Genomic DNA, 12,426 nt, shown 5'->3' on the forward strand with positions numbered 1-12,426 from the left:
GAGTGGCGAAGGGAAACAGGAAGATGCGCTTCGCTGCCCACCCCTTTCCTTCTCTTCCCTGCCCACCCCTTTCCTTCTTTTCCCTGTCTCAAATCAGTGCGGAAGGATCTTTTAAAATTCTTTTTTCCTTAAGATTTTATTTATTAATTTTTTCAGAGTGGGGGAGGTGCCGTGAGAAAATATCAACTCCTAGTTGCTTTACTTTAGTTGTTCACGGCTTGTCGTATGTGTCTTGACTGGGCAAGCCCAGGTTATGAACCAGCGACCTCAGTGTTCCAGGTCGACACTTTCCACAGCGCCACCATGGGCAGGCGGTGGGTCCCTGGCATCGTCATTTGGCTCTAGTGTTGTCCCTCTACAGCAGGGTTGCCGGTACAGTTCCCGGTCAGGGGACAGACAGGAGTCAACCAGTGAATGCATAAATAACTGGAATAACAAATTGATGTTTCTCTTTCTAAAAATTAATCAATAAAACCATGCAGCAGAATTCTTGGTGTTAAATTTATAAGTTATGGATGTGATTTTTCTAGTTTTTTAATAAGGCAATTCCAGTTTAGCAGCTAACACGTATTTATTTTTGTACTAGATGGAAACAGTATGAAGCATACGTGCAAGCTTTGGAGGGCAAGTACACAGATCTGAATTGTAAGTTTTAACTTCCTAAAGACCATGTGAACATCTCCTTTTAGATTGTTGCTTTAGGCTTGGAGGCTAATTGGTTCTGCTAAGCACATGTAATTTTTTTCAAACATTAAAGAACTATGTCCAGGTACTATATTGAGTGCTAGAACATAGCTGAATGAGAAATGATCTCTCTTCTTGGGTAGTTCCCAGTCATTGGGAAGACTGACATGCAATAATTATATAATAGCATAGCTGTTTTTTGTTTTTTTTGTTTTTTTTTTTTTCTTCATTTTTCTGAAGCTGGAAACAGGGAGAGACAGTCAGACAGACTCCCGCATGCGCCCGACCGGGATCCACCCGGCACGCCCACCAGGGGTGGTGCTCTGCCCACCAGGGGGCGATGCTCTGCCCATCCTGGGCATCGCCATACTGCGACCAGAGCCACTCTAGCGCCTGGGGCAGAGGCCACAGAGCCATCCCCAGCGCCCGGGCCATCTTTTTGCTCCAATGGAGCCTTGGCTGCGGGAGGGGAAGAGAGAGACAGAGAGGAAAGCGCGGCGGAGGGGTGGAGAAGCAAATGGGCGCTTCTCCTATGTGCCCTGGCCGGGAATCGAACCCGGGTCCTCCGCACGCTAGGCCGACGCTCTACCGCTGAGCCAACCGGCCAGGGCCTAGCATAGCTGTTTTAACAATTAAGTACCAGGTTCTGAGATAGCAAGGGTAGGAAAACTCAAAACTACTTGAAATGTTTCTTGATCTATTTCTAATCCCTTTCACAGAGGAATTTGAACTAAAGCATGATTTATTAGTCCAGAAAGGATGTAAAACAAATCATAAATTTACTTAAATTGCAACTTGTTACTCATATTGTAACAATAAGGTATTGGCTATATTTTTACCAAAGTTTTTAATTTCAAACCATTTTAGTCTGTCATTTTTCTTTGAGAGTAACATACTGTTTGTGAGTATGAAAACCAGTACAGGCTCCGGTTACCTAGCTCAGTGGGCTAAGAGCACCACCCTGAAACAACAAGGGTGCAGGTTTGATCTCCGGTCAGGGCGCACACAGGCAGCAACCGGTGAATGCACCACTGGGCGGAACAAGTGAATGGATGTTTCCCTTCCCCTCCCCTTTCTCTCCCTGCTTCTCTCTGTCTCTTAAAAAAAAAAAAATAAGCCCTCGCCAGAGAACTCAGTTGATTGGAGCGTCATCCTGGAGCGCAGAGGTTGCCAGTTTGATTCCCTGGTCAGGGTACAGCATGATGTTCCTGTCTCTCCCTGCCTCTCTCTCTCAAAAAAAAAAAAAACAAAAAAACAAAACAAAACAAAAAAAACACATATATATATGTATATGTATATGTATATGTATATGTATATAGTTTTCTAAGCCCAGAAAGCGTAGTATCCAGAAATTTGTTATTCTACAACTATATTACAATCCGTAGAAGTTATGAACATTGTGAAAACATAAAATAATAATTGTCCATACAGCTATTTGGCAGGTTTATTATATCGAATAGGTTAAAAACAATACTGACCGAGACTCTAAATACTGTATAATACAAACAAATGCAAGTGAAGTTTTTTGTGTTCCGTTGGAACAGATTAGACAATAATAACATAAAGTCCATCTAGTATTAGATGATTTTGGAGCACTGTAACACTACTACCTCCTAAAAGAGCACTCATGCTTGGGAAGAAATGTTCTTCTAAAAGGAGTTAGTGTAGAAACTAAAGACTTGGTTAATATTTTTTACCCTGGTTTATATTTCCCTTGACAAAGGTAATCAGGCTGGTTTTGGTTAGTTCAGTTTGATCTTGAAATTGTATTTCATGTTCTGAAGTTTTTTTCTTTTAATCATTAGCTAATGATGTAACTGGCTTAAGGGAGTCGGAAGAAAAACTAAAGCAGCAACAGCAAGAGTCTGCTCGCAGAGAAAACATCCTTGTAATGCGGCTAGCAACCAAGGAGCAGGAGATGCAGGAGTGTACTGTAAGTATTTCAGGGGCTAAGTCTTTTTGAGGAATTGGTTTTTAGTCTACTTTACATGTGGTAATTAGTACTCAGCTAATTTGATATCCTTAGTACGGATTATAAATGCACATTTCGTTAAGGTAGATATGCTTTGAGCTATAAAAGCTAAATGTAAAATTTTGATAGTCTCAAATACGTTTTGTGTGGCCAAGGAGTCCAGAATTTGAAGTTCCCTGAAATCTCGTGTTTTAGGAGAATTAGTACATTGAGTCATATATTGCTTAGTAGCTTGAGATCTGAGGATATAAGGAGCACTTGTTCTTTACTCAGTAAACCGTCTGATTAGTTTCTCCTCGGCGACTGGCCTGTGGTGGCACGTGGATGAGGTGTTGACCTGAGAACGCTGAGGTCACAGGTTTGAAACCCTGGGCTTGCCTGGTCAAGGTGCAAATGGGGCTAATGCTACCTGCTTCTCCCCCGCTTCTCTCTTCTCTAAAATGAACAAATAAATTTTTAAAAACATGAAAAAAAGAGTTTCTCCTCTGCACTCTTTACACCTTAGTGGGTAAAACTATTTTTCTTAGTATCAGCAACTTGTACCACCTTTCCTTTTTAATTATTACGGCTTATGTTGGTACCATTGGCCATGTCTACATAGATCTAAAGTGTAGTGGCTTATTTGATGGTGTTTGTATATGTAAATTTTACTAAATAGAGGAAGCTCTGTCCCTGTTCCTAATTTTAAAGTCTGAACTTTTCCTGAATTATTTTGTTATCTTGTCATTCAATACATATTTATTAAAATCTAATATATAAGGCAATATGCTGGTCATTGGGGACTAATGTATGGGGCACAGTCCTATTCCGATTTCTTTTCTCATCAATGAGATGTTCTTTAGGGCTCAGTCACAGTTCTTTTACTTCCTGTGCCGACATCATCCACATCCACCAGAGCCTCGTCTTGCCCTTCACTTTTGCAGAATGAGTCTTGACCCGTCACTTTGTTCGAGAGAACAGTAGCCTTTGTCATTTCTCTGCCGCCACCACTTGTTCTCCTTTTGTTTCCACCTTCACTACCACTGGCTTTTTTTTCCCTATAAGGTCACTAATTAATACATTAATAATTTTTTTTTTCCTTAGTACTCATACGCCTTCACTTTCTGTATTTTCAACTCTTAACCATCCTCAGCTTTAGCTATCGGTTCTGCAAAGTCTTACAAAGAGTTTGCATGTTATTTTTTTTTCTATGTAACACCCACCCTCCAATAAAAGATTTTTTCTCTTATGATTTTCATGTCTAATGGAGTGGACAGTGCATCTCAGGTGCCCAGTCTCAGAACTGTTTAATTCTTTCCTCCTCTTTCTGATGTTTAGGATTCTAGATTCGACCACTTATTTAATGGTCTTCAGTCTCTGTGTTTACATGATACTGTACTATATATACGCTTACACATGCAGAGGACGAGTGGCCTCTGAAGTGCTAGCCCCTGGTAGATAGAGGGGACAGCTGGTCCCATGATGGCACCTCCTGACCCCAGTGTGTCCTCAACTCTGTTTTCTTGGCAGCTTTCCTCTATGCGTGATCAAAGCTTGGGTTGATGCCCCTCGCCCTTTTGTCTTCTCAGGCTAGCTTCTAAGGTTATCTTGACTGGACCTTTCTTTTCCAGCCACTTTGTAACAGCTCTCTCCTGCACAGGTTTCGCTGAGAATACAGTGAAGTTTACAGGAAGGACAGGATTGATGTGGCAGATGAGAGCAGTTCGCTGGCTGTCAGTGTTGGAGGGACAGTGGCCTTCAGTGACGGTGGTGTGTGGTGTAGACTGTAGACATGCTTCATTCCTGTTCGGTTGTCTTAGCATTTGGCCTCACATTGAATTAGCAGTTGTACTTTTTTAAAATGAGTTAAAAAAATTTTTTCCTAAGCTAAGTAAAAATTAGTTCTGTTTGCTCAATGAAATAGTAATTAAATGTATTTCAGCCTGACCTGTGGATAAAGCGTCGACCTGGAACGCTGAGGTCACCAGTTCAAGATGCCGGGCTTGCCTGGTCAAGGCACATATGGGAGTTGATACTTCCTGTTCCTCCCCGCTTCTCTCTCTCTCTCCTCTCTAAAAAAGGAATCAATAAAATCTATATAAATAAATGTATTCTAAACCATTCAGTATTTTTTAGCTTTTACTAAATATATGATAGAAATTAGCTACTTATGAAATGTTAACCTAAATCCTATTTAGGACTTAGTGTGGAGCAGGATCTTGAACCATATCTTCTTTGGGTGTGAAGAAAGTGATGCATTTAATGCTGGTAAACTGTATTTCATATCTTAGAGAGGTGTTTGTAATGTGCTTGTAAATAGTACAACGGAAGTTGAAATGGAAGGTTTCATGTGCAGGTAGAGGGGTTCTGGTGTGGTGGAAAAGCCCTGGACCGGAAGCGTGAGAACCAGACGCCAGTCCCAGTTCTGCCACTATGAATTTAAAAACTGCCACTGAACTCACTGTGTCCTTGGACAACTGGTTCATTTCATTTCTGAAAAATAAACAGTTTGGCCTGACCGGTGGTGGTACAGTGGATAGAGTGCCCACCTAGGATGCTTAAGTCCCAGGTTGGAAACCCCTAGCTCCCGAGCTTGAGTGCGGGATCATTGACTTTAGCTCAAGGTCACTGGCTTGAGCAAAGGGATCACTGGCTCAGCCAGAGCCCCCAGTCAAGGCGTGCATGAGAAAACAATCATTGAACAACTAAAGTGTTGCAACTATGAGTTGATGCTTCTCACCCCACCCCACCCCAGCTTAAAGGAAAACAACAGTTTGGACTAGATCAGTCACCTTCTGCTTTATAATTCTATGATTGGGATCTACTCCAAAGGAGAAAAACTAAACATAGTTTATTTTGGCTTAAGGTGCTATTTATAAAGCTACTTATAAGGTGATGTTTATAAAGTAATGCTAACTCATGTAAACATAAATACTACATATTTTTTATTCTGGAAATGCAAATGGTGTATTTTAAATTATATTCTTGTACCTGGTGTATTTTTAGGGAATTTGTATTATATATAGAATAGCTTCCATAGGCACAAATTTGAATGAGTAAAACACTATACTGTTACATGATATTTTAAACTTGGCTTTTCTCTAGTGGCTGCTAGCATTTTTAATAAATATACTTTTTTGTAATGTTTTGGTTGCAAATAAATATGGAGCCTCTTTGTTTAAAGGTTCCAAATATGGAAGTGCAATCAAATGGCTTAAGTCCTACATCAATAACCTTAGTTTTTTCATCTCTTATTTTTCTAGAGGATGTTAAAATCAAAGGGGGTGTTAATAAATAGAATGAAAGAGATTTGACCCCGCCTCCTTACGTATGTTTTCTTTCATTTGGTAGTAATTGTCGCTTTTGCTTTGCACAGACTCAAATCCAGTACCTCAAGCAAGTCCAGCAGCCCAGTGTTGCCCAACTGAGATCAACAATGGTAGACCCCGCGATCAACTTGTTTTTCCTAAAAATGAAAGGTGAACTGGAACAGACTAAAGACAAACTGGAACAAGCCCAAAATGAACTGAGTGCCTGGAAGTTTACGCCTGATAGGTAAACAAATCCTACTCCCCAGTCAAGACTCCCTGACAGTCCCACTGCGAGAAAGCTGTGGTGGGACAGCCACGTACTCGTTTCCACACCAAGACTCAGACTTTTTGAGCCAAAAAAAGCCACATTCTTATACTATCCAGCTTGTAATGGTTAATGTAAAACTTACCAGATGAACCTTGTGTTTCAGCTTTTTCCTCCCCCCCTCCCTTGCTTCAGAGGCCTGATGGCGTCGGACTATTCCGAAGAAGTGGCCACCTCCGAAAAGTCCCCCTCTAGAACATGTAGACACTTGAGAAATGTTTCTGTTTGAAGAAAATAGAGGGAGAAACAGAAGTCTTAAGTCTGTGGCACACTGTGTCTTCAGACAGTTTGGAGGAATGAAAACCTAGAGATTTAAAATCATGAATTGAACATGTAAAATTCCAGTAAAATGTAAAAACGGAAAATGCATCGCTCTTAACCTTGAGCATAGTGACTTAGAGACACTGTGTATCAGTTTTGCCAATAAGACTGTGGACTTCGTGATCATTGTTGAACTTCTTGGTCAAAACTCAAACGAGGTGAATTTTGCCTTTAAAGGGTTTATTTGCTAAGAAACAACTGAATAGTTATAAGAGAATCAAATAATAGATAACAGTACAAGTAGTTTATATATTTAACCATTTAGTTTGGGGCTCTGTTTCTTGAATGAGCCTTGAATCAATGTGGTTTTCATCAATGGTTTGTTCTTTGAATGGTTGCTAACACTGTAGATAACCTTACTGAGGACTGTACAAACATGAAGGTGTGGTATTAAACTTCAGGTTTAAACTGTTGGAAGCATTATAAACATTCATTTCACAACTAGATTGTACAAGGACATCGGCTATGATGAGACTCACTGCGTTATTTTTTTAGTAGTGAAATTGATTAAATTCCCGTTCCAGTCAACAGGCACGTGTTGCAAGAGCATTGTCATTGGTGTTCGTGGGGGATGTGTTCCTTCATTGTATTCGGGCCTTCTGTATCACACTCGATATTAAATTAAATATGCCTTGAAATAGTTGGGTTTTTTTAAGTTCAAGGAATATGATGATTTTGTTGTACTTTTAACATTTTGATTTGGGGGGCTGTGGAGAGCAGATTGATTTTGGAAAACTCGTTGCTGTGCTCTTCAAAGGAAAGGAAAAGGCTGTGCCTCTGTTTTCCAGCTGGTCATAAAAGACAAGGAAACTTGACACTTGTTACTTTTTGACGCCTTGTCCCAGGATATTGAAGTAGAAATTAATGTGGGACAGCTTCACAGGGTGCCTGCCAGAAGACTGGGGAAATAATGTATTGGAACTGTGGCCTGGCCTCAGTGAGACATTTTGTGAATTGAAAAAAAAGGTATAGTGATCATTTCTGGCAAATTCATTTGATCATTTAGATAAATGAGGCATTTTCTTCATGCTTCCATCCAGTCCTGGAGGTGAATTTTTTTCTTCAGATCATTCTGTAAGTCACCAATTCGAATTTTCTCTTGGTGATAATGGAGTCTAAGATGAGTGGAAGATAAATGTTCCAGATTGTCCCAACGTTTAAGTGCAGTTTTAACAAGGGTGACTTAAGTTCTCTTAATCATTCAAATCAATTGTAAGTATTACATATGTTTACGCTCTAGGGAACTGCTTGTGGGGCAGGGGTGGGTTCAAGAAGTGGTTTGTGTGACTTTACAACAAAAAATCCGCTTCTGAAATCCCCATTCTTTATGGGGACTGGAGGGTAAGTAACTAAATCGGTTTGAAATTAGTTTATTGTGCCCACATTAAGGCTCTTGTATATATTTTATGTCGTTTAAGATCAGAGACTTGGGAGGTGAACACACAATACGGGGTACAGAAATGTGTTTTAGAATTGGGCACCTCAAACCTGTATAATTATGTGATCCAGTGTTACCCTAATAAAATTCAATTTTAAAAAGTCACAGTACAAATGGCCTAAATATTTTAGTAGGTCAAGAAATAATTTATAAAATGTATTATTAACATGTACTTAAAATATGGCCAGTATCTTTCTTTGCGTTTAGGTAACAGTTACTTTGGGGTCTGTGAGTTTTTTCTTACTGTTAAACATTTTTTTACTAAATAAGATCAGTCATGCTCATGAATAAGTTGAAGCAGCATGAAGAAAGGTGAAGATGGAAAGTGAGTCCCCCCTGGACGTGCCCTTGTCCCTCCCCTTGTCCCCCCCCCCCCCCTCTGTTCTCCGGGCGGTAACCACTTAACAGTCCTGGGTATCATCACGATCATTTCTGGGCTGCAGTCGTTTTATAGATTGCTTTAAGCAAATGTAAGCGTATGTACAGGTGATTTGCTGCTTTGGTTTTTGTTTTCCACTTTATCCCTTGGGCATTTTTCCTTTTTTTGTTTGTTTTTTGTTTTGTTTAGTTTGGTTAGCTTCATTTTTAATGGTTATGTAATATTTCCATTGTGTTAGTGCATTTTAATCACCTATAAGTGGATTTTTGTTTTCTATTTTTTTTTTTTTTTTTTTTTTTTTTTTTTTTTTCATTTTTCTGAAGCTGGAAACGGGGAGAGACAGTCAGACAGACTCCCGCATGCGCCCGACCGGGATCCACCCGGCACGCCCACCAGGGGCGACGCTCTGCCCAGCAGGGGGCGATGCTCTGCCCATCCTGGGCGTCGCCATGTTGCGACCAGAGCCACTCTAGCGCCTGAGGTAGAGGCCACAGAGCCATCCCCAGCGCCCGGGCCATCTTTGCTCCAATGGAGCCTTGGCTGCGGGAGGGGAAGAGAGAGACAGAGAGGAAAGCGCGGCGGAGGGGTAGAGAAGCAAATGGGCGCTTCTCCTGTGTGCCCTGGCCGGGAATCGAACCCGGGTCCTCCGCACGCTAGGCCGACGCTCTACCGCTTGGATTTTTGTTTTCTAAAAGAAATAAGCTATAAGCCAGGGTATTCCAGGTACTAAAAATACATCATTAATCTGAAACAAGTAGTACATAATCAATACTATGTCTGGAATAATTCAAATAGAATGGGTTGTGGATTGTTTTGCTTTTTTCCTATTCTGTTTTCATTTTGAGAGATTCCCTGAATTAATTTGTCCACTTTAGTTAAAATATTCTAGCATGTGACAGTACCTATGTTCAGAGTATTTAGTGGATGTATACAGCATTTTGGCAGCTTTCAGGCTGCACTGACTCAGGTAACTGTGTGGTGCACCTTTCTAGACACCTTGGCTCCCCTGACAGGAAACCAATGTACAGTGTCTGTTCTTTTGTATAAAATTTTCTCTCAAAATAATTTCTATTTTATTTTTTTTTGTGGGTTATTTGACTCTAGGATTGGGTTGGATTGTTTTCTGTTTTTGTTTTGTTTTTTTTTTAGCAAAGAATTTTTTTCAGAGATAGTTTACTTATAATTAAATTCTTACCATGTTTTTGTGATGTAATGAACACAACAGAAATTTTACATAACATAATTGGTAAAAATGACAGTTATAGATTGGTTAAAGAACAAGCAGTTTTGTTAAGATTTGTTTTAGCAGCCATTAATTTTAGAAGTGATAGAATTATCTTAGAAAGGGCATTTTATTTATGAAAAGGTATAACTCCATAACTAAAACATTTTTTGCATTAGAACTTGTGCCACTTTATGAGATTAAGTCAGATCACAAATTAATGTATTGATTTTAGTTGTTTTTCCCTAAGCTTTGTTAAATTTATATAAAAGATTTTTCAGGTTAGTTGGAAAACAGTGATGTTACTTACATACTTCGCTAGAAAAAGTTGTGGGAGGGAGGAGCACCAGAGTGTTTGACAGTGCTGCTCAATCTCAGTTCCTGGGTCAGTGTCTGACCCCTTGTTCAGTGGAGGCTTCAGTCTGAGCTGCCAGGGGCGATGGGAGCAGCAGTAGCAACAGATGAGAACAGGAGCTAATACAGTTACTGGTGACTCACCTGAGGCTTCTTTGAACAGCAGAAGTAACCCAGGTTGACTTGACCACAGATTTGGGTAAAGAAACTTAAATTACAAATTAACTTGAATTATATTAGGTTAAAACAAATACTCAGTAAAATAACCTTACAACACTGAGTCAAAAAATGAGAATCATTTACAAAGTGCTCCCATTTAAAAAGTTCTAATGCTTAATAGGATCAGATGCATTTGGAAATAATATATTGGGCAAACACAAAGAAGGAAGAAATAGAAAGTGTCAGCAGGAAACATTCTTTAACCAATAAGGTCATTCTGAACTTAACCCCATCACAAGAATATCAGATTTTCTATCCCAGTCTCAAAGGTAACATCACATTTATATACTTAAACCAGATCCCTTTAAAAGTCTTTTTTTTGGCCCTGGCCAGTGGGTCAGTAGATAGAACATTGACCTGATGTATGGACATCCCAGTTTTGATTCCCACTCAGGACACAGAGGAGAAGTGACCATCTGCTTCTCTCTTCCTCCCTCTCCCCCTTCTTGCCCTCTTTTTCTCCTGCAGCCAGTGGCTTGGTTTAAGCGAGGGCCCAGGTGCTGAGGCTAGCTCTGTTAGTGCTTCAGCCTCAGGTTCTAAAAATAGCTCGGTACTGGAGCATCTTCCCCAAATGGGGTTGCCTGGTGGACCCTGGACCAGGCGCGTGCAGGAATCTGCCTCACTATCTAACCTGCTCTCACATTTTTAAAAAAAAGTTATTTTTTTCTGTTGTTATTGCTGAGGCTAAAGAAAAACCAGTAAAGTTTTATTGAGAAACTATTAGAGCTTTTGAATTGCATATTGCAGTTGCTGTATATGTGCCTATAGTTCTATAGTATGTTGCACTAGCACTTGGTAACTGATTTGTGAAAGTGTGGCACTCCTAATTTTGCAAATATTTGTGTTATTTGTGATTAGTGGCACAAATTTTATTTTTGTGTCCAAAGTATAATCTTTTATAAAATGAATAAAATGTAACCACATGTCAACATTAAATTTTTTAGAATTTATTTTTTAGATTATATAGTTCAAAAGTGTGCATATAAAGAGAAATTAAGAGGGATTGATGAATAGAAATTGTCTCAAGGCTCATTTTTAAAAGCTGCTTTTTAAACAATTACTGAACACACCTCCCTTAATGCAGTTTTGTGAGAACTGCCTATTGAGACATCTTTATTAAATGCCATTCTAGCAAGAATAAATGGACTCTCATTCATTTATATTTATTTGTACTGATTTTCATATACTAGGTATTTTAAAGAATTGTACATTTGTGATGTTGCATTTGTTTTTTCAAGAACTTTTCTGTTCCACAAAGCTAAGTGCCTTAAGTATTTTATTACTATTGGCATATCTGAGGTATGAGTTAATTAACTGGCCTGTTTTATTTTAAATGATAATTTGGAATGAAAGTAGATTTCAGAATTAATGTAATAGCAGTAAAAAGTGGCCATTTGGATACTTTTTGTTTAGAGTTTATTTTTACTGCTGTATTGGCAAAATGCGGAAATGCAGAAGATGGATGTGTTCCAGAAAAGAAGATGGTAATTACTGGGAGGCATCTGCTGTGACGTAGTTACGTTCTGTACCTGTTAACTGGATCACTGTAATGCTTGCAAGAAAGAAGGTTATAGAGCATTTTGTCTTCATTTTGTGATGGATGGCTCTTTCCTTTGCAGTCAAACAGGCAAAAAGTTAATGGCGAAGTGTCGAATGCTTATCCAGGAGAATCAGGAACTTGGAAGGCAGCTGTCCCAGGGGCGCATTGCACAGCTTGAAGCAGAGTTGGCCTTACAGAAGAAATATAGTGAGGAACTTAAAAGCAGTCAGGATGGTAAGGGGTTTTTTGAAAAGTTTGGTTAGTATTGCACTGGCTTTTAAAAATAACTGCCAGGCGGTCAGTGTTATAGATTTTCTGTACGTGGTAATCACTGGCCAATCCTATAAAATTATGAATGAAACATTTCTAGTTAAGTCAGAAAACAAAGCTGTTTCATTTTAATGCCCCCCCCCTCGATTGTTGTTGTAAATTTCGTAAGTTTTTGTTATTCGGGGTGGGATTTGGTGAAAGAGAAAGCCTGTTACATTCCTAAGGCATTACATAGAGATACAAATTTATAATCAGTGCCAAAAGTGGGGAGTATTTCCATCTAACCAATTTCTCTAATTGTAAGTCTTGGTATTTATCTATTTCCAGTGGCCTAAAAATATATCATTGACTGTACCTGTTAAGGTCCTAATATTTAAATATACTAAGACAAACCAAACTTGCCAGCTACCAT

General features: G+C 39.4%; 1 protein-coding gene across 4 annotated transcripts in view; it reads left to right on the forward strand.

Moving 5' to 3' along the window:
- The window catches only part of WTAP (WT1 associated protein), a 29,932-nt gene that overhangs the window by 15,481 nt on the left and 2,025 nt on the right, over window positions 1-12,426 (forward strand). For all 4 annotated transcript variants that reach the window (XM_066247696.1, XM_066247698.1, XM_066247695.1 and 1 more), the window contains 4 exons: window positions 587-645; window positions 2,490-2,617; window positions 6,012-6,190; window positions 11,824-11,978. In XM_066247696.1, coding sequence (XP_066103793.1) covers window positions 587-645; window positions 2,490-2,617; window positions 6,012-6,190; window positions 11,824-11,978 — 521 coding nt within the window. The remainder of the gene's footprint in view (window positions 1-586; window positions 646-2,489; window positions 2,618-6,011; window positions 6,191-11,823; window positions 11,979-12,426) is intronic.

This window comes from Saccopteryx bilineata, chromosome 12 (genome assembly GCF_036850765.1).
Source record: "Saccopteryx bilineata isolate mSacBil1 chromosome 12, mSacBil1_pri_phased_curated, whole genome shotgun sequence".
NCBI classification, from domain to species: Eukaryota; Metazoa; Chordata; class Mammalia; order Chiroptera; family Emballonuridae; genus Saccopteryx; species Saccopteryx bilineata.